At 43.4% G+C, this 22,586-nt stretch overlaps 2 protein-coding genes across 4 annotated transcripts in view; both read right to left on the bottom strand.

Annotated features, from left to right (window-relative positions):
* Nucleotides 1-946, bottom strand: part of met (MET proto-oncogene, receptor tyrosine kinase) — a 49,146-nt gene extending 48,200 nt beyond the window's left edge. For all 3 annotated transcript variants that reach the window (XM_086108965.1, XM_086108966.1, XM_086108967.1), the window contains exon 1: nt 750-946. The gene's annotated coding sequence lies outside the window, so the exon portion shown is untranslated. The remainder of the gene's footprint in view (nt 1-749) is intronic.
* Nucleotides 947-11,485: 10,539 nt separating this feature from the next.
* On the bottom strand, nt 11,486-22,146 carry cav1 (caveolin 1). Its single transcript, XM_086109813.1, has 3 exons — nt 21,909-22,146; nt 19,787-19,969; nt 11,486-13,644 (listed from the first exon to the last, which is right to left on the bottom strand). Exons 1-3 carry the CDS (start codon nt 21,942-21,944, stop codon nt 13,303-13,305), a joined length of 561 nt encoding a protein of 186 aa, XP_085965939.1. The 5' UTR covers nt 21,945-22,146; the 3' UTR covers nt 11,486-13,302.
* Nucleotides 22,147-22,586: the final 440 nt, after the last annotated feature.

Raw genomic sequence — 22,586 nt, 5'->3', positions numbered from 1 at the left:
GATCACACACTCATGCCCTTTTTGTTTTAGGACATTCGAGACCAAACTGATCACTGAATTTATGTTTGCGACTTTTCTACACCGTCAATTTGAAATGATGTGCCGTTTTAGGAATCAAGAGATGGAAATGAAAGCTTGATTTTAAAATCCGATTCAAAATAATCGACTGATTAATCGATTATTAAAATAACCATTAGTAGCAGACCTCTGAAACACTCACCATGCCATGAAATGTATATTAACATTAACATTGGACAAACTACCCTCAGAGTTTACCACCTGTCCTCTGAAATGCTTCATAATGAAACGAACCCACAAAAGTGCTTCAATAAGAACTTTTCTTTTGACATCGACTCCTTGGCTACAATTTCTCGGGGGCAATTTGAGCGCGCAGAGAGATTCAAAGAGGAATTTGACTGCTCCAAAGTGAATAATAGTATCACCATAAAATGCGGGAGGGAGGGGAGGGGGGTGAGTGAACCTGCAAAACACGCGCATACGCGCACGCACAGTGGCCGTGCAGAAAAGGGACAAAAGATGTGAAAATGTTGCGAATTGCGGAGGAAAGTGAGTCATGCAGAGTACACGCTCGCTCACGCACGAACACACTCACACAGGCGCGCGCGCGCACTTGCATGGGAAGCAAAGGCGAACAACACACACAAAGCGAAGTCAACATGTTGAAACCAGCACAAAGTGTGATATTAATTACTCGTAATATTAAAGCGTAAAGCTGCGGTTGGGCTCACCTGTTCGCCGGCGTTCAAAACATATTCCAAGCAGGAAACCTCTCCAAGTTAAGTCCGAACAGAAGCAAAGCCAAGTGAACTTCTTCCACGCGTCCTCTGTCTTCTTTTTTTTTTTCGTGACTAAAAAGCAAACAAACAATTGACGTTTTGGGGGCGAGTGAGGAGTGAGCGAGGATGCGTGCGCGCAGCCGACACGATGCCGCCGCTTTGCCGCTCCGTTGCGTGCGCGTTCGCCTCCCTCCCGCACGCGTCGCACCAAGCCACGCCCACGGCGCCGTGACGTCAGCAGGTGCCTTGCCCTCCCTGGTTTTTTTCTGTTCAGGTGAAACTTCCTTTTTTTTAACCTCCCTGTCGACTATTTTTAGTCGTATGCTCTTGTTTTTAGTTTCGCATCATTCTCCAACTTTTCACAGCAAGTAGGGCCGACCACCGCAAAAATGATCAATTCGGATTAACATTGAAATAAAAAATAAAGAAGAGTAGTCTTATTGTAAGTCACAGTAACATGGTAGGAATTTTTAAAAACTATTTCATTATTGAATTGAATATGTATTTAATTTGAAAAAAGTTACAATTGTACTTTATTCAGTGGTTGAAAACAAACCATCCTCTAAGAATGAAATCCCTTGTATTGAACTTGAAAGTTAAAGACAACTGAACTGGAAGCAGCGATATTTTGGGTGTGCCACTATGGGGAGGCCGCACACCATAAGAGATAATCACTACTTAAAAAAAACATAATAATAAATACAGTGCTACTTTGACATAGAAATTCAACACATTCCGTGACCATGCTTGTAACATAAATCTCAAACCATATTTTCCCAATGAAAGGAAATTCATTCGTTCCAGCCCACTCAAACTTTTGCAGCATTTTTTTATTAAAGAGGAAAAAAACAGCACTCTACTAGATTGTATAAGAACAGTACTACACAGCAGTTATGTATTAAATTGAATATAAAGAATGGGTATTTTTGCAACAATTTCAGTATTGTGAAACATCGGTTCAAGAAAAGTCGCAGCCCAGAATTTTTTGTAATTGCCCTCGAAGCCAGTGGCACTTAGCAACATCAAATTAAGTAAACAAGTCTCGCATGAGAAGACCCACAAAAAGAAAATCTCCAAAATTCATACCCAGATTCATACCCATGTTTGTTTCTTTCAGAACCAATTTAACCTGGAGATTGTGTACCAAATTCAGCCCCCAAAGCTATATTGTACGTAGCAACATGAAATTTGGTAGACCTGTTTCAGGAGTAGACCCACAAAAAAGTCTCAAGAAGCCATGCTCGAAAAGACACAAGAGGTCCGCCATTTAGTTTGAAGTGGACATTTCTAAGGCTTCCTTCAAAACCACACTCGTCCTACATTTTTTTTTTTTGTCCGAGTGCTTCACAGCTCGGCTTCAACTTAAACGCTACAAGTTAACATGAAGCACAGAGACAGTGATTGTCATTTCCTCTGCACCTGACGCCGGCGTCCACAAACTGAGTCACACGCGTAGCGACGACTCGCTGGGCCGTAAATAACGAGCTCCGTGGTCGCGGAGCGTTGTGAATCACGGCCAAGCATTCCTTTGTGCCACTTCCTGAAAGAAAGCAGGACAGCTACACGCCCACCCACACACACACAGTCCCCATGATGGACATGAGGATGACTGGTCAAGTCCCAAAATGATTGACGGTTGACATTGTTTTGTGTAAAATGACACATCACTAAGCTTGTTGTTTCCTCTTTTTTCTTTTTGGTTCACTGACATTCCTGAGAGTTTCTGTGAAAAACTACAATCATTTATGCACAAAAAAAAAAATCATGAACGAATGCTGAACGTTAAGCATTTTATAGCAAACTCACAAATTCAATTCCAATGTGCCCCCTTGTGGATGTGAGCAGTTTAAACACACACACACACACATATGCATTGACACGCAGGTGCTTAATATTTACGACACAACAGCCTTAGTGAGCATGTTTGTCTCACCCCGAAAAAGACACAGTCTGTAAATATTGGTCGATTGCGAAAATAGACTGAATGTGAACGCCCAACTCCTGGCCAGCATTGGTGCAACATTTATTTTTGTGGCACAACGTGGATGATTGTCTCTTGGCTTTCCAAAAGTGGACTGATTGTCAGCCAGCGAGTAGTGTGAATGATGAATATTCTGACTGTTTATGTGCACGTCAGTCTCTCAGCATTCGTGCGATAACCATTTTGATTTTCGACAGCATTCGTGTGACACAAATGTTTGTCTCCCAGCATTATTTTGCAATCGATTTCATTCTATTAGCATTCTTGACCTTCAGCATGAACAATATTTTACAATATCGCCTGGAAGGCATCCAGGAGACATCCTAATCAGACAGCTCATCTGGCTCCTCTCAATGTGGAGGACCTGCGGCGCTACTCTGGTCCTGGATAATGGCAAAGAAACTCATTTTGGCCACTTGTGTCCGCGATGAACTTTTTTCGGTCACAATCCACAGCTCGTGACCATAGAAGAGGGTCGGAAAGTAGATCAACTCTTCGATGTAGCGCATCGCCTTTTGGCAAAGTTCTTCTTCATGTGACAGACGGATGTAGAGTCCACATCATTTCAATTTCCCACTCTTGTCTTTCCTCCCTTGTGGATGTGACCCCAAGATATTTGAACTCCTCCACTTGGGTCAGAATCTCATTGCCGATCTGGAGTGGGCACTCCACCTTTTTCCGACTGAGGACTATGCGCTCAGATTTGGAAGTGCTGATTTTCTCAGTGCTTCACACTCGGCTGCCCACACAAAGTTACAAATGCATGTCAACCAGAAAAGTCCCGCAGCCTTCAGGAACTCAGGGCGGACTTTATTCTCCTGCAGGCACCTGCCACAGAGGACTTTTGAACCACCTCTGTGACTTCAACCCCAGAGTGAGCCTGCCTCAGCATCCCCAGACTGTGCTTCCTCAAAGAACGGTGTGTCGGTGGAATTGGGGAGGTCTTCGTCGTATTCCTCCCATTGATTCCTAATGTTCCCAGTCAAGATCCACAGTATCTCATCCCCACAGGATGCACTACTTCCTCCTTCTGAGACGCCAGTTGGTGGACCACAATTTGCTCAAAGCGATCCGGAGGTCATTCTCAATGGCCTCACCCGTGGCCAGGTTGTGCCTCATAACCACCAAAGCTCCTCCTTGGCCTGCTGGTACCCATCAGCCGGCCACTGAATCCCACAGGCTAAAAAAGCTCAATAAGTCTCCTTCTTCATCTTGGCAGGATCCCTTCCCATTGGTGCCCACTAACGGGTTCAGGAATTTGCGCCACAAGAATGCACCGACCACCTTACGGCCACAGCTCCGCTTGGCCACCACCACAATGGAGGCATGGAATAAGGTGCACTCTGACTCAACCCCCCCCCCCCCCCACCCCCACCCCCACTCCCAAAGACTTGGGTGAAGTTCTGCCATTCTGCTGTTCAGTCAGCAGTCAGAATCTCTCTCCGCATTGACACAATGAATATTTTGGTAGCATTAGGGTGAATGAAATGTTTGTCTCTTAGCATTCTTTAATGTTATTTATATTTACATTTGTCTCTCAGAGTCACACACTGAAGTTTTGGTCAATATATTTCAATTAATGGACAGTCTAGCGCCACAGAGGACAAGAAGCTCATCGTCGTCATCATTAGCGAGAGGACTGAAATGATTGAAGAGCCCCTCCAGTTTCACAACAATACCCGTGTGCTGTTTTATGACATGCTAGGCTAACATTCAACTCTGGATTAACATGAGCTGGTTCAGCTGTGTTTGTTGACGGCGACAACTCCGACACCTTCAAAATACACAACCAGTAAGCTAAGCTAACACAGACAAAAACAACCTCACTTGCCAGAAAGAAGCCCCCTGAGGCAATATTGTTAAGCAACATAAAATTAAGGAGACATGTCTATCATGAGCAGTCCACCAAAAAGTCTCAAGATGGCATGCCTGCCCCTCTCCCAAAAAAAACACAGGAAAGCTGCCATTTTGATCTGCAGAGACAGTTTTGGGCTTTTTGCCAGGGGTCCTTCATTTTTGAATTTGTCTCAATTGGTTTTCGAAATTCAGCCCCGAAAATTAGTTTCAACAAACAACATCAAATTTGGTAGGCATGTCAATCCTGATGTGACCCACAAAAAAAAAAAAGTGAAGAGGTCCCGCCTTAAAAGACACAAAATATGGCCATTTCATTTTCATTTCCTGGGACCTTTCAAAGATCAACTTGTCTTCATTTAGCTGCAAATGATGTCAGTTAGCATCATGAAATTAGGTAGACATGTCTTTTATCAGCAGAGACACACACAAAATCTCAGTAACCTATACCTGAAAATACACATACAATTTGAATGATTTAAAAGTTCAGCTGCCCAACACCAGTTCACTCATCAAGATGAAATTTGGTAGCTCTGCCTATCGTGAGGAGACCCACAAAAAAAAAAAACGACAACAAAGTCGACTGCCATTTTGTTCTGAAGTAGCCACTTTCGTCTCATTTGCTGACATCCCTCAAAGACAAACATCCTTCAGATTTTGTCCACCTTCTACCAAATTTAAAGAACGTATACAAGACAAACGAATGCTGCGTAATTACGAGATATTCCTTTTTTTTTTTGGCAAGGCGAGTGGGCGAAGCATTCTTGGTGAAGTTTGACAAATGTGTCAGGTAAAGCAAGCAAGTTGGGAAACAAAAAAAGTGTCCTTCGGAAACATGTTTGTGAGCGAAGAGGAATTGATTCTTTCCTTCTTTATTTATCTAAGTTTGTTTTGCTATGTTCCAACATAGCGGTGGCAGCTAATCGCTGGTGTTGCAGTGACGAGCCAAAACTGTTCATATCTTTCTTGTCAGTCTGATTAGAGAGCACAGTTTTGCTTGGCCTCGGGGTGCACTCACTTACACGCGGGTGTGTCGAGTTGTGTGTGTGTGTGTGTGTGTGTGTGTGTGTGCCGAGTGGGTGGGTCTGTGTGGCTCGTGTGGCCATCAGCGTTGTTTTTGCTTCGGTGTGGAGCAGGGAAAGAGCGATGAGGAAGAAAGACGACGAAGTTGGAATGTGGAAAAACTCATAATGTGGTTCTGGTTCGGATTCTGGTTCTAATGTCGCAGCACGGCGTTCTGCAACCGCAACACCTGCAACTCGAGTGACAAACTATGTGCACATTCTATTTTTTGGCGCGTGCAGCTGGCCTGTTATAATAAACAAGACATGAGTCACTTGCACGACAATGTACACAGCACTTTGCATGGCATTTGTTTTTATGAAAAGCACAATTATATCGATTAAAAAAATAAACAAAAACATGATCTTCGTATTAACTGTATCGCAATCAGTGTTTAAAACAAAAGAAATAAATACATAAATAAATAAATCTCTTTAATAGTAGAATGAAATATGTATGAAAAAACTTTTTTTTCCTTTATCATTTATTTTCCTTTTTTAGTTAGGTTGAGATATTTGTTTTTGTTAATGTTTTTTAATCCAGCAAAGTGGCCAGAAGGAAGTTAGTTTGGCGCCATCTGTTGCTGGATATGTTGCTTCATCCAGGTTATAGTCCACATTTGTCGTCGAAAGGTACAGTCAACCCCCATTTTAATACACACACACAAAAAAATGTACCAAAAATATTGTGTATTTTTTAACACCTTGCTCTTCAAGTAAAAATCCATCCATTCATTATCCAGACCGCTTATCTTCATTGCTTTAAAAATTGCCCTCTTACTCAAGATCACTCTTGCATTGGTTGTGAATGTGGCCATCTCATCTGCTCAGGACAGGGGCTAATTTATTTGAGTGGGACACGAGGCTGCGGGCCACTCCAAAATCATGAGATATCACGCGACTGTGCCAGTTTACTAATGCTGGCGTGGTTGGGCCAGTGAAAAGTTCATAAATAAAAACAATGAAATCGCCACAGTGTTGCATTTTATATTTAAAATTTGGAGTATTAACCACTTAAATTGAGCAGTCTTTTATGTGTGTGTGTGTGTGTGTGTGTGTGTGTGTGTGTGTGTGTGTGTGTGATCTTAAATCCTTCAATATGGAACATTTATGGCCCAAAACATCTCCCTCAAAGAAAAATTTTGGACAGTTGTGCTGTAAATTGACTGACATTGGCGACCAATCCAGGGTGTGCCCTGCCTCCGATCCAAAGTCAACTATCATAGAATCCAGCTCACCTGCAAAACCAACGTCTACAAAGCGCCATAGAAAATGGATGTCTGGATATTTGTGATCATCAAAAAGTCATACGATGTGGCAGTTTTCACTTGCTGAATTTTTTTTTTCCCCCTGCTGTCTCAGTTACAGGAAATCAAAGTAAGACAATCTCACACATGACAGGAAATGACCTGTGGGCCTTAACATCCTACGTCTGCATCTGACAAGACGGACACTCCGCCTCACCTCGTGAATGAAAGCCACGGTTTGCTTCATCTCGTGCGGCATCTTCAACGTCCACATGATGGACTGATTACAGCGACTGGAGCGGATATCACAAGAGGAGCCCTGAAAAATAACACACGATTCAGTGCTTGACACTATATGGGGGGGGGGGGGGGTTGTACCAAAACACGGCTATTTAATTGACCAAGTGACATTTGGAAACATTGTGCGCTTCCAGCTTTTTTACTAGCCCACGATTAGAGTGCAGGCACCTAAAATGACATTGTCATGTGAACAAACGAGTTCGGTTGCTATTCTAATGATTAGAATAACAACTCTTTTGTTTTGAATAGTAAGATTTCCATACCGCGGGAACAACCCTGAAGTTTAACCAGTTTTGCATAAAAGACCCAGCAAAGCTGTTCTGGGAAAAATTGTGGTCACAAATACATTCAAGCTATAACATGAAAAGTCCCAGTACGAGATACACAACTACAAAAATGGCAAACATCACATTTTGACGTAAAAAGCTACATGTCTCCATTGAGGCCACAAAAAACGGCATTTAATGATCATTTATTTGCCATTGCTTAATTTTTTTCCCATTAAAACAACGTATTTGTCCACAAAAGGGATTCCTTAGGTGAAGAAAATTATGCTTTACTCCTATTATTTTCAGGAAATGGTTACATTTGACCAAAACAATTCTGTAATGCCATTGAAACATTTAAAAAAAAACGATATTTAATCAGAGCACATACCAACATTGAATATAAAAGTGATACTTTACAACATAGACATTTGTTTTGACTTGACAAAATACAGTCGTTTGCAAATATTGAACTATTCATTCAAAAAAAAAAAAAAAGTGGCTTGAAGATGTTTGTTGCCACTCCCTGATAAAGTCTACAGTCAAAATATACATAAAACAAAGAGAATTACCCGTTGTGTACTTAAAACACCCACATAGTTTTGCCTTAGGAAAGTCCGTTTTACTTAATGCTAACAAACAATGCAACACGCCATTGACACACGAACGGCTAGCATCGATAGTCACGGTTTTAACAGTCTTTTGAACAACACACGAAGACAGTCAATGCAAAAATACTCACAGGTATATTTTGTCTTTGTCGTAAAAAAATTATTAGCATCTCTTACAGTCGTAGAAGTCTTCATTTTGGTTTAGAAGACAGTAGTATACTGCCTCCCGGTGGCCAAAGGAGCAGCACAACAAACTGGATAACAAGCATTAAATCACATGCACAATATTCTATCCATCCATCCATTTTCCGAACCGCTTGATCCTCACTAGGGTCGCGGGGGGTGCTGGAGCCTATCCCAGCCGTCTCCGGGCAGTAGGCGGGGGACACCCTGAATCAGTAGCCAGCCAATCGCAGGGCACACAGAGACGAACAACCATCCACGCCCACACCCACACCTAGGGACAATTTAGAGCGTCCAATCAGCCTGACATGCATGTTTTTGGAATGTGGGAGGAAACCGGAGCACCCGGAGAAAACCCACGCAGGCCCGGGGAGAACATGCAAACTCCACACAGGGAGGCCGGAGCTGGAATCGAACCCGGTACCTCTGCACTGTGAAGCCGACGTGCTAACCACTGGACTACCGGGCCGCCCGCACAATATTCTATTTAGAATTATATGTCTTATAAAGTAGCCCACAATATTATATGGTGCTAGTTTAAAAAAATAGAAAATTAGGTTGTTTTTGGGGGGGGGGGGGCTTGACTGGATTCATGGAATATCTATTTTCAATTTTCGAATCGCTTTTTTTTTTTAAACTCCAAAACTTATTGAATAAACAGAGATGCAGCAATAGGCGAGTTCAGCGAAAAACGGCGTTGCCTCCCCCCAAAATTATTACGGTATTGTTTAAATATTTTAAAAAAAAGATGATTAACATGAAACGGTGTTCGGCTGGTTTGTACATACGCCTCACAGTGCAGAGGTGCAGGGTTCGATTCCGGCAATGGGACTTCCTGTGTGGAGTTTCATTGCATGTTCTCCCTTGTGACTGCGTGGGTTTTGGTACTTTCCTCCCACATTCAAAAATCACTCATGGCACGTTAATGGAACACTCTAAATTGGCCTTCGGTCCTTTCAATCAGGTGTGTTTCATCAGGGAGAGGTGGAAAACAGGCAGGATGTCGGCTCTTGATGACAGAGTTTGGACACCTCTGTTTTACCACATTCACTTCCAAGGTTTTTTATTTTTTTCAAATTGACTTGTGAATGAGCTTCAGACTTTCCTCCACTAGATAGCGGCAGCGAACTTCACAACATACGGACCCCCCCGCAGCGAGTGCGCGTATCTGTTGTGTTTTAACTGAGGTGGCAAATCTAGGTCGAGAAAGTAAAACCCTAGCAAACAGTGATACTTAAGACATTGGTGCTTCTTCTCAACCGACAGGTAAACGAGCTCCTGGGGAGCACCTTGCATAGAAGCACCTGTGGCTAAAGCCAAGCTGTGGCAGGGTTTTTACTTTCTCGACCTAGATTTGCCACCCCTGTGTTTTATAGGCATTCGTGGCAAAAGGTGTCATCTGTAATTTTTCAAAGATGCAGCACTCTCTCTGAACATTTTCTTTAAACTATTTGATCAGGCCGTTTTTAATTTCATTATGAGAATTAGTGGTTGCAAGAAAAAACAAGATGTTGTTGTGGGCCTTTCCTAAAAGAAAAAAAACAATCATGTTCAATGTTATTAAAGTTACTTATTTCTAAAAAAAAAAAGTCATTTTCACCCAAGCCACTTAACTAGAAGAGCTAACACAATGCCAATTAAGCGTATCTGCTCCTTTGACAGCTTGCTGTATTTTTCAGGATTTTATCTTCTGTTTCATGTTGACCAGCAAACAGTCCTGTCCTGGCACACCGAAAATGACGGACGACCCCTTGTCTCCAATTTGTAAAAAGCTAACTAATCCAAATATTTTGCACTTCTGTAGCAGAAAATATCATGCTGGACAATAATTACCTCATCCGAAGAACCATTTTACCTCGCTGCCCCGAATCACGCGGTAGCGAGGCATTGCCTACGTTCTATTGAAGCAATGCCTCTGTTGTTGTAATCGTGATTTACATAGCGGGGAACACAAGCTACACACTGTAGCTTTAATGTCGCACTTTCCTAAACTATGAATGTCACTTTTTTCAAAGAAGAAAAAGAGAAACTATTGATGTTGCTCTTTCCTAAATGTTGGATTGATTATTTTTAGTCATCATACATTCGCTTATGCCTGACATGATAAATTGATTATGCTTGCAAAGAAGAACGCTTATGCTTGCAATCATTAATTGACTATGCCTGCAATGAAGAACGCTTCTGCTTTTAATAAAGATACATTCTTTATTATGTACTCACATTTTATCCATTATATACTCCATCCATCCATCCATCCATCCATCTTCTACCGCTTATCCGGGGCCGGGTCGCGGGGGGAACAGCTTTAGCAGGGAAGCCCAGACTTCCCTCTCCCTAGCTACTTCTTCCAGCTCTCCCCGGGGGATCCCGAGGCGTTCCCAGGCCAGCTGGGTGACATAGTCACTCCAGCGTGTCCTGGGTCTTCCTCGGGGTCTCCTCCCGGTGGGACATGCCCGGAACACCTCACCAGGGAGGCGTTCAGGAAGCATCCGAATCAGATGCCCAAGCCACCTCATCTGGCTCCTCTCGATGTGGAGGAGAAGCGGCTCGACTCTGAGCCCCTCCCGGATGACCGAGCTTCTCACCTTATCTCTAAGGGAGAGCCCGGACACCCTGCGGAGAAAACTCATTTCGGCCGCTTGTATCCGGGATCTCGTTCTTATATACTTCCATTAAATACTCACTTTTATAATCAAGAATACTTGGTGCACTGTGTGGAAGTTTAGGGACGCAACCACCTTTCCGAGGACGTGGTTGGGAAGAGATAAGTGTTAAGACTAAACAGTGAGCAAGGGTGAACAGTGAATGGAGCCATCAACACCAGCTGCGGCGTGATGTTTTTGTGACAATTGCACACATGTACATAATTTGCACTCACATACACACACATAGTCAAACAAAATCAGTGTGTGTTCAACAGCCCCCACCCTTTAGGTTGGACACACCTATGTAGTAGCTTTCCCAATAAATGAGGAGGTGAAGGGGGGGATCGTTAGGGGTGACGTGCCGAGAACTGAAACCGAATGCTTCTCCTCGTTCCCTCCTGGTACCAGAATCGAGTCTCCTGTCTCCTCCTTTTGTTTATTCCTGAGTGTCAAATTGGACCAACCTGACACTAAACAAAACATTCTATTGGTGTTACACTTTATTAAAAAGAAGACAAGCTATTAATGACGACACACACGCACGTGGTCATATTCAACTTTAATGTGCACAGCGTGATAATGTACAAGTAAAGGCAAGAAAGGGGGAAAAACTATATATAAAAATATCACCTTTTGAGCCTCCTGTGAGGGGAACAAAACAGCAGGTAGTCAAAGCGTGCAACCGTGGAAAGCCGAGTCCTCCCTTCGCCTGGTGAGGCTGTCACATTGAGTTTTTTTTTTAATGGCGACACAAAAAAGCAATTTGCTTGAGCTTTTTACAAACTTTAAAAAGTTGTTAGTTCTTCACAAAAAAAAGAAAACGTGCTAACCACGACGATGTTTTTCTTTCTCGTGATGAAAAAAACTCAAAAGCAAAGCGAGTCCAAGTCAAGTCGTTACAAGTAATCAGTCATCACCCTGCCAGCTAGTAAGCTAGCAGGCTGTGCTAAGCTAAAACAAACAGACGCTAGCAGGCAGTGACATTCAGTTGAAATGCATATTTTTCACATTGATGCGCAAAAATGGAGAGTCTGAGTCCCAAATCTGTCTGTGCGTATGTTGGTATGCTAGTTAGCCGCTAAGCTTAGCCACCCCAAGTTTTTTGCATTTTCAAGCAGAAGACTAAAAAAGGTGAAATGTGAACATTTTTTGCAAAAGATGAAGCAAGTGAGTGAGCAGCAGGTGGCGTGTTGGTCTTGAGGGCGGCGGACGGTGAAAAAAAACGGGGAGTTGGGGGGCAGGTTCAGTGTGTCGGACTGCAGCAAAGTCAGGTCGGGGGAGGTGGGACTGGGGGTGGTTTTCGGAGGTCACGGGGGGGACAAAGGGATGAATGGTTGTTTGGTTTTGTGTCGTGTCAGCAGAATTTCAGGCCGCCACCGAGCTAACGCTATGACCACTGACCCTCCTCGAGCAAACGTGAACAATGTGAAGTCGGTTTGTCTACATCCGGTACACACATAAAAAGACCCCACACATGACAATAAAAACCACAAAACCACAATCAAGCGTTCGAGTAAAAGAAGAAGAAGACCCTCGGCAAGCTGCTCGGTGATCTGCCAACACCTTGACTTACATTGTGGTTGAAGACGGCTTCGGCTCGTTTCTGCGACAGGATTTTATATCGTAAATTGTTGACCATGATTGTTATCCAATCAGGTCGTAGCAAGAAGAAAAAAAAACTTTTCAACAACTCTCCGAAGGGGAGGGGGACATTGTGTGTATCACAGCTCTTGTGAGTTAGCACATTCCGATAATGAGATATATTTGGAACAGCGACAACGACTTTCGACATGAAGGGGTGTGGCCAGTAAGTCTCTGGCTTGAATAACCTCACACTTTGGCAGCAAGCGGTTATAATACGTCACAAGCTGACTTTCGTTGATTTTGTTCATAACGGGGAGGGAATACAAGTTATCTTGAGCCCTTGTCATACAGCTTCCTGGCAAATTGGCGCATCAGAGGTGTTATTTGTATGTGAATTGTCGGCAGAACTCACCGATGCTGGGACATAGCACCTTCAAACGGCCCTTACGACGTGCTGCGTTCAGATAATGAGATATAACTGAGAAATATCCGAAAACAGCAACATTATGTGTCGACTTCAACCACCCGCCATCGTTCACGCACATGACTGTGAACGAGGAAAAAGCTGGCTTCCATCGCCAATGTGAACAGGGCTTCTGTGTGTACCAGGATACAAATAGATCAAAACATGAAGGAAAAAAAAATGTCAAACACAAAGAAATACCACCCCCCTCCCTGTCCCTTAGCTTGGAATGTCCAACCTGTAAGAATGTCCTTTCAGACTCTGGCCCCACCTTCATCCGATCCCCCACCCCCACCCCCCCCAAGGATGCCTACACCCCCTTGCTGGTGGTGATCCGCACGTTGCTGAAACACTTGCCCATGGCCTCGAAGAGCGGGTCGCAAAAGGTGTGCACAAAGATGGAGTAGATGCGACTGACACAGTGGATCTCGATCAGGTAACTCTTGATGCAGGGCACCACCGCCCAGATGTGCACAAAAGACAGGATGGCGAAGAAGATGCCCCAAATCAGCGCCAGCGGGATGCCCACCAGCGCCGTCAGAAGGCGGTAGCACCAGTACTTGGTGACGGTGAAGGTGGTAAAACTGGCCTTCCACACGCCATCGAAGCTGTACGTGCCTGGCGGCTCAGCGATCACGTCCACAAAGTCCACCTGAGGAATTGAAGAAGACCCGTGAGAAGAGACATTGAATCGGAAATGGACGTTTAATCAAATTGAGCTACTTGTCACGTGACGGCGACAATTCCTCCCATCCCGCATTGGCACCTTACAACAAGGGAGGTGAGAAAATGCTCTCTTTATAATTAATAACAGGCAAATGTTCTTTTCAAATGAGGTCCTTGTTTTCTGTTTCTTTTAAACTCGCGTTTCCAACATGCCATGTTGGGAACACTGAAGGTCATGTTGAAGCGTCAACTCGACACAGAGGCTCCCTATCATTCCTCTCTGCTACTTCGTGAGCTCACTGTCAATATTTATCCTTCTGAACCTTGGAGACCTCAAGGTGTTCTCATCGAGGCAACATCAGCGAGGTTGTTGATGAACTGCAAATGCCACGGTCAAGTGGATGCGGCTTAGCTAGCTTAGCATAAGAACTGGACTGATAAAATATTTAAATGCGTGAGTCTCCGCATGCGCCCTTTGGTAAAGTCAAACTTTTTAGACGAACCCTTCTTATACCTCGATCAAATAAATCCATCTTCGCCTAATTTACCAAAAGCTTGGCAGAAATATGGACCCAACGCACATGCACACTACGATATTCGTCTTAGACAAAATCCTAATTGTATGTCAAGTAAATCAAGTTTATTTATCTTAACATAGTTTAAAGACTGGACATGCGATATGTGTGGCTAATGAGCATTAGCATACAGTCTAAAAGCATGTCCACACTTTTAACATTAAATCCAAATGCCGCTGTCAAGCGCATCAAGTCCGCTTCGCTCAGCACCAAGGACTGTACATGCTAAAAACAACTCTCATTAGCATTTGTCTATACATCCTTTTCGTGTTTCCTGTACTTTGTACACTAAGATAAAATTTTACATTGACTTCCAATACCTCTGTCAGGTAAATTGAGATTAGCTACTCATGTTTAGCTAAGCACTGGACGAAAAAATGTCTAGCTAATGCTAATGCTAATGCTAATTAGCACATTAGCATTAAACAACAACAACTAACCTTAATATACAGTCGATTTATGTAAAACACACACACACACACACACAAAATATTTTAAACAACAAAACTGGTGACTGAAGTCTTGTTTCCACCATTCAGCACCCTTTGGTCTGGACAGTAGTAGTTGGTATGATACACTTTTTTTACTTTCCATTGTAAAAGAATGCGAAATCCCAAGTTTTAAAAGAGTTCATGGTGCTGCTCGCCAGAACTGTATTCAAGGATTTAAAAGAAAAGGCTTTTGTCTAAAAGTATCAGCAGGGCTATTAATAATATTTTTTTCACTTTAAAGCTCTTGTTAAAACACTTCAGTGTTTATTTGCATATCGCAGTGAATTCTTTCTGATGTGTGTTGGCGTTTAGAGGGCGGACTCAAGCACGATAACAAATAAAGAATTCTCTGTGACTGTCAGCAACATCTAAAAGTGAAGCCCCGTGGAAGTGTGTGACTACCCCGTCGCCCCGGCAACTCTGTTATTGTGCCAAAAACAAACGCTACATGCTATTCTCAGAGTGCAATCTTCAAACAAAGTGGCGCAGAAGCATGTTAATGGATTCTTGTGTTGCTTTGAGGGGCATCACAATTCACAGGAAGTGCCGACCCGAGTCACATCCCGTTTCACAATAAAATATTGAATATGAACAATATGAAGCAATAAAGTATCCACTACTATTTTTTCAAAAAAGTATGATTTTCTTTTTTCTTTCTCTCCACTTTGACATGGTAGTAGGAAAGTATCCAAACACAGGAAAGCCAGAGTCCAGATTCAAACCCCAAACCCCAGAGATGTGAGCCAGACAAGCTAACCGATGTCCATCATGTTGACTTTCAAAACAAGCATTTGTTTTGTTTGAAGCGCTCGTCCTAAATGGGGGTCATGAGTAAGGCAGAGTTAGTCCCAGCTATGGGTGAGGGGTGGGGTATGTCAGGACACATGTAGACAAACAATGGACAGGTCGCCAGTCAATGGCTTGTCCCAATGTACACAATGGACTGGTTGCCAGTCAATGGTATATTACATATCAAAAGACAATGGACTGGTTGCTAGCCATGAAAGAGTTCATATTGACAAATAACTGAATGGTCACCAGTCAATGACATGCCAAATTTACACAATGGCATGTCACATATAGACAAACAATGGACTGGTCATCATCTAATATCAGAACATGGAGACAAAAAAAACGAATGGTCGCCAGCCAATGAACAATGAGCTAGTTGCCAGTCATTGGCGTTGCACATACAGCAAACAATGAAGTGGTCACCAGCCAAGACATTTTTGCTAAATTTTTAGTTCGCTTTAATAATACAAAATATAATTTCAGTTAGTTTTTAAATCTAGAGCACTCTCACGATTATTTTATTTAGCTAACAAAAATGTTTTCTCAATTATCGTCATTTTGTTCATTTCCATCCATCCATCCATTTTCTGATCCGCTTATCCTCACAAGGGTCGCTGGGGGTGCTGGAGCCGATCGCAGCCGTCTTAGGGCAGCAGGCGGGGTACACCCTGAACCGGTTGCAGGCCAATCGCAGGGCACACGCAGATGAACAACCATCAACGCTGACACTCACATCTAGGGACAATTTGGATTGCCCAATAAACCTCCCATGCATATTTTTGGAATGTGGGAGGAAACCAGAATACCCGGAGAAAACCCACGCAGGCCCGGGGAGAACACGTGAACTCCACACAGAGAGGCCGTAGCCAGAATCGAACCCTGCACCTCTGCACTGTGAGGTTGACCCGCCATCCACTGGTCCACCGGGCCGCCTTGTGAATTTCCGTTAACTATATCAACCTGGCTCCCCACGCAAAGGTTTTTGCAGATTCAAACTGCGAACCTGCACACCGCAAACCGGATGTGTAAACCGCTCTTCCACCGTGCTGCCAACCATTGTCACCAGTGTGAGTAAGTTTAACCAGCGGATTCCACAATGAACAAGCGCCTGCTCGTCTCACAGATCTTCTGTTGGACGCAAGCGGCTGCTCAAGGCTATGGAAAGATTGCGTCTGAATGGAAAGTCACAAGCGAGTGAAGTGAAGCGGCCGACGTGGTTCTGATGCGGCCTGTAGATTGAGTCCAGCTGCGGAAGCTGCGGCTCCCTTCTGCCAACCCGTATTTGCGTGTGGAGCTTGCTGGAAGGGCTTCCCTGTCTGTGTGTGTGTGTGTGTGTGTGTGTGTGTGTGTGTGTGCTTGGCAGAGTTGAGTCAGTAATCTCAAGTAGCCAAGCAACGACGTGGAAAACTTGACGTTCCCGTCCGGATGGTGGGCAGTGAGCCCAGAAGGTGTTCCTTGCCTCGGAATGCTTGACTGAAGGAATTCCTTTTCGAGGGGCAGTATAGTAGCCTAGTGGTTAGCATATCCGCCTCACATGTGAACGATTCTGGGTATGAGTTTGCATACACTCGCCCATACTTCCCACATTGCCAAAACACGCGAAGTGGGTTTATCAAATATTTCAAATTGTCCTTCGGTGTGATTGCAAGCGGGAATGGTTGTCTGCGACTGGTCGATTGGCTGGCGACCAATCCAGGGTCTACACCGCCTCTATGGTTACATAATATTTTGTATTGCATATAATTAGAGACAGAGCAACGTGCGTAATGAAATGTTTCCACGAACGTTGTGGTCGAATGTGGAGGATTTCGGAGAGTCTGACTCATTTGTCACAAGAAGCAGACCAGGAACAGATTCAACTTCACTTCTTATCGTTTCGACAGGCAAGGAAGACTTGACAAATGTGTGCTTGTGTCTTTTGAGAACACGAGTTGTCTTCGGAACTATTTTGAAGCGCGCAAGAAATGATGTCATAGCTCAGGTTGTACAGCTGCCACAGTATTGGCATACTTGCATGATACGCTTGATATAAACAAATTTCATAGTATAATCCGAAAATTGAAATGAATAGATATCACTGACACCAATCCTCACTTTTCAAATTTGTTCAACCGTGAAAAATAAATCTTCAAAGAGCGCAAGCCATTTTTGCCACTTTCGATGGGTCAAAAATATGTAAAAATAACACACACAAGCGTGGACTGACTGGTCGCATCGATTTTCCATCGTCTTGATCAATAGCATAGATTTGCTATCTTTGAAATTGTGAGATTATGAAGATAGACTCTTTAAAATGATGAGGAAAAAAAAATTGAATCTGACAAAATTAAGAACATTGCATCACAGAGGGGGGGGGGGGTATACTGTTGTTTGAAACTAATCAGAAATGTTCTGAAAATGTTTTAAAAATGACAAGAAAAGTTGTAATGTTGTGAAAGTAAAATTGAAACATGACTGGAAGTCCTAACCTTACATGAATACGTAAAATGGTTGCAAAAAAGAAAAAGTGTGCCGTGATATGAGGGAAAAAAGGCATTGTATGGAAATAAAATTCAAAATTATATTTATTTCTATATATTTATATAATTGTGATTCACGACAGTTGGATTGAAACCAGTCCTGTGAGGCTCCATACTTTTCGTAGCCACCAGGGGGCCTCATCTTTCGACTGCAATGACATGCTATGACACATCAACAAGTGACTTTTTTCCCCCCCGTCATTACAGTTCGTCGCAAATTTGAACTGGATGAAAGTTTTCCGAATCCCACATGAGCTCAACTAATTTTCCACTTATTTTTGTTTTATGCATTTCTTTCTTTTCATTCCAAAATCCAATCAATGAGTCTTGTGACAAACGACAGTGTGATGACCACGTGAAACTTGACTTCATGATACAATTCCTGATACAATCTCCCCACGCAACAGTGTTCGCACGCATATTTGCCATGTTGCAGATTCACATTCAAGTTAAAAACGAACCTATTTGCTGTTTTAAAGCTCAGACCAGAGCCTGGTGAAATACGTATTGCTTTGCCATCAAGTTGTGACATCTGGGTGACAAAGAACTATGTTTGATGTGAGGCGAGGAGCTTCATTTAGTTAGGCCACAGCTGAGTGTAACAGAATAGTGATGCTTTGCTGCCATCCTGTGGAATTTATAGGCAATTATAAACCATTTATCGGGAGCATCAATTTTTTGCTAGTTTTTGTTTTTCATGATGCGCTAATCATGTCATGGTAAGGAGGCATTTTTTGTTATTTTTTGTTCAGTACATAATGCTCGCACGTGGGAGAGCTGCAGTCGCAATGCACTATTCAGCTGCTATAAGAATGCCGGGAAAACAGTAAAATCCTAAATCAAAGAAGAGGGAAGGATCTGCTTTCAACCACAGCTCACACCCGGACACTCACAAGCCACCCCATCAGGCTGCACAATTTAAAAGTAGGAACACTACAAATGTAGAAATTAGAAGACAAAAACAAACCCAAAAAAATCCTGTGTGGGAGTTTGCATCGTCTCTCCCATGCCCATAGGCGGGTTTTCTCCGGGTATTCCGGTTTGCTCCCACATTCTAAAAACATGCACGGTAGGTTATTGATCACTCTAAATTGTCCTTTGGTGTGATTGTGAGTGTGAATGGTTGTCGTTTGTCTATTTGTGCCCTGCGATTGTCCGGCAACCAGTTCAGGGTGCACCCCGCCAACAGCCCGAAGACGGCTGGGATACGCTCCACCACGCCCGTGACCCTCATGAGAATTATAACTAAATAAATAAATGTTATTTGTTTACCATGAACTTCCTGTGTCACTGATTCTTTCATGTGGGACGAGTGGATCTGAAATGTATTCCCGGGGTTAAAAGTGGGGTTCGCTGTAGCGATAAAGCTGCTGTTATTTGGGTGGTCACATGGGATGGGAGTCGAATGGAAATGTAGTGGGGTGTGGCTATTTCAGGATAGGAGCCATGCTCAAAACATGGGTGTTTCCCAACTTTTCAGGATTTCCATGAACACACACACACACACACACACACGCACGGGAACACGAACGCACACGACTCAGTCCTGTCAACTGGCACCAGGTGGCGCTACGCGTCCACTCGCTTTACTTTTGAGAGGTCGCAAAACTCAATGAAATAAACAGTTCCACAAATGGAAAGAACTCTCACAACAGGAAATTGAAATTTCCGCCTGGCTGCGTTTTACCCCCCACCCAGTCAAATATCTCTCAACTAAGGTGACGTCATCTGGAGAGAGAAAAAATCCTCACCTTGACCACGTCGTCGTTGACGTGCTTCGGATCTCGGTTGACCAGGTCGATCTCTTTGGTGTGCACGTCGTCCATCATGGACTTCTCGTTGAGGCTGTCGTTGTCCATGTCGCCGTCCGGCTTCTTGTTGTTTGGCTTGTAAATGTTGCCTTGCTTGCGGATGAAGGGCGAGTGCACAAACTCCTGCGCGAGACGGAGAGGGAGTGAGGGACGACGGCGAGGAGGACGGAGTGAGAGAGTGCAGTGCAGTGGAGTGGCTGCACGGGGTGGAGCGCAGCCACACCCCTCAAAACAGCCGCAAGGGGTCCTCACCTCCTCTCTCACTTGCGGCTTGGACGCACGCTGCCCGTGCGTAATTACGCACCGGGAAACACTGCCAGCGCGCACAAACCCACTTTTAACCAGCGTGTAATGTATCTTCCACAACAGGGGTGCTCAAATATTTTTTTTCCAGGGGGAGAAATGTTTCCAAGGACCTCGTTCATTATCCTAACTGCTCCACATAAACCCCCAAATCACATAGCAATTACCAAATAGCCTAGTTTGGAGAATTGTGATGTTCCGATAACAAATTCAGAGCATTTTTTTTTATTCTTTACAGGAAGAACGTTTCAAGAATCAAAAGATACAACGAAAAAGGTTTTGTAAAATAAAATCAGGAACATTATATTAAAACATTGCAAGTAGAATAAAGTACAACGATGTCGCTTGCTTTTTTTGATGATGTAAATTCAGATGGTTAAAATGTCCGAAAAGTCCCACAGAAATATTTTTTATGTCATGAAAATGTAGTAATTGTTTTTAATTCTGAATATTTGCAAGGACAATCATGCTTTTTTTTGCAATAAAAAGTCAGAATCCATACAAAAATAGTCATATTTTTCATGATGATATGAATTTGCTAGTGAATCATTATAACTAGAGGTACACAGGCTCCCTCTAGTGGCATAGTATATAAAGACTCACTGAAAGAAATGTTTGAACTGTGCGTAACGTTAAAGAGCCTTTAACATTTGTGTTACCCACTACCGTGCATTTGTTCCGTGCAGTTCAGTTGTATTTAACTTTTGAGAGCAGTGTTTGTTTTCAAGCACTCGGTTACATTTCTAACCTGTGTGCTGCATTTTAATTTCCATCACAAGTTAAGTACTGTTTTCGATTTTGACAATATTCAAGCAGTGTTTAAAGTTCAAACTTTGAATGAAGTCACATTGGAACCCATGAATATTCCATCACATTTTTTAGGAATAAATCCAGTCTCATTTTTTTTATGAACACTTGGGCCCACTACGCCACTGTGATTCTCAAACTAGCGTCATGACCAACATGAAAATGCGGTCCCGTAGTAAGCCTAAGTGCTCAGCATAGATGAAGAATTCATATTTTTAAAAAGCAAACTTATTGTAAACCACTGCAACATTGTGCAGATTGAATATTAACATTGCACTCACATAAAGGAGGGGGGGGGGTCTTAAACAATGACTCAGTTGAGATATATTGAACATGAAAGTGAAATAAATTAGTTTTTAATCACCAAACTTTCTTCAACACAATTTTTTTAACCTATAAGTTAAAGGCATCTAAACTGTATGTATTCGAAAGAAAATGTACCCACTCATGATATACATTGACCACACTTTGAGAATCACTGATCTAGACGGTATTTAAACAAAGAAAACAACAACAACAACAACAAATCAGGCATAATTGTGCATACAAATGCTCCCAAGAAGTGCTCCAAAAGCACGTGGTTAAAAAGCAGCTCGTGACCGCTGCTGGTGGCGCCAGTGCAAGTTGGAAAGTGATGTCATCAGGCGTGCAAGTGTGTGTCTGTATGCGAGCGAGCGAATTGAATTTATTTTTAAAAAGCGATTACAGCGTGCCGAATAGGCGTCTTTACGCACGGAAAGTCCACACGTAAAAAAATAAATAAAAAATCCAAAGTGGTGATGAAATCTTGCACTCTCGTGAATGCACGGTGCTCCAAATTCAATCAGCTGGTGCGAGCGAACCGGGGCGCACACAAACGGAAAAAAAAGGCAACGCAAACATGCCCCCCCCCCCACCCTCCCCCTCACACACACACACACACACATACACACACAATAGCCTACTGATGTACCTCCTCTGGTTCGGTGCTCTTCAGTCCTCCTGCCATGATGTGGTCCTTCTAGCGACAAAATAGGAATCCGGTAGGCAGTAGGCGTGGAGCTAGATTGGGTAAAGAGAAAGTAGGTGTGTGCGTGGGGGCTCCCCACGGTTATTTATTCCCGACCTTCCCCTCACTGAACATAATTTGAATGGGATTGCAGGAAGCTTTCAGATCAGGCTGCAGGAGGGACTGTTAAAAAAGTGCGTGTGCGTGTGCAGGGTAAGAGAAGTGCTGGTTTGGCGTGGAATGACTTGCATGCTACAGGCAGAATACAAGCGGGTTCTTGTTGGCCAAGAAGTGGGCGTTAATTGGGACAGACAAGGTGTTTATATACGCACCGTTCAGCACAAGACAGATCACGTGGGGCCAACACTTTGCTGCATCGACCAAATGGGGCAGGCGTCGGGGGAGACTGCCATGAATAAACGTTTACCAAGCTACATTAGGGCTGCATTCAACAAAAAAATGAGTACCCAGCTCATAATTCAATTTAGTTGTATGTCAAAGCAATTATCCCGATGGAAAGGGCTCAGGTAACGACCAATCATGGCTCGGTTTGCGAAAGTCACCTGACCAAAGCCCACCCCCAACTCCCCCCCATAACACGAGCCGTGATTGGTTGTCACCTGAGCCCTTGGTGTGTGATGT

Source organism: Hippocampus guttulatus, chromosome 4, assembly GCF_054856545.1.
Source record: "Hippocampus guttulatus isolate MCC_2025c chromosome 4, RoL_Hgut_1.0, whole genome shotgun sequence".
Lineage (NCBI taxonomy): Eukaryota > Metazoa > Chordata > Actinopteri > Syngnathiformes > Syngnathidae > Hippocampus > Hippocampus guttulatus.
The sequence above is the reverse complement of the archived record's forward strand: the minus strand, read 5'-3'. Positions and strand labels throughout refer to the sequence as shown.

Bases quoted from the DNA above. Each gene is read 5' to 3' on its own strand.
- cav1 (XM_086109813.1), bottom strand. From the start codon at position 21,944: ATGGCAGGAGGACTGAAGAGCACCGAACCAGAGGAG. The intron at 19,970-21,908 runs GTACATCAGTAG...CGTCTCGCGCAG, and splicing joins AGAGCACCGAACCAGAGGAG to GAGTTTGTGCACTCGCCCTT. The intron at 13,645-19,786 runs GTGAGGATTTTT...TCAATTCCTCAG, and splicing joins TCAACGACGACGTGGTCAAG to GTGGACTTTGTGGACGTGAT.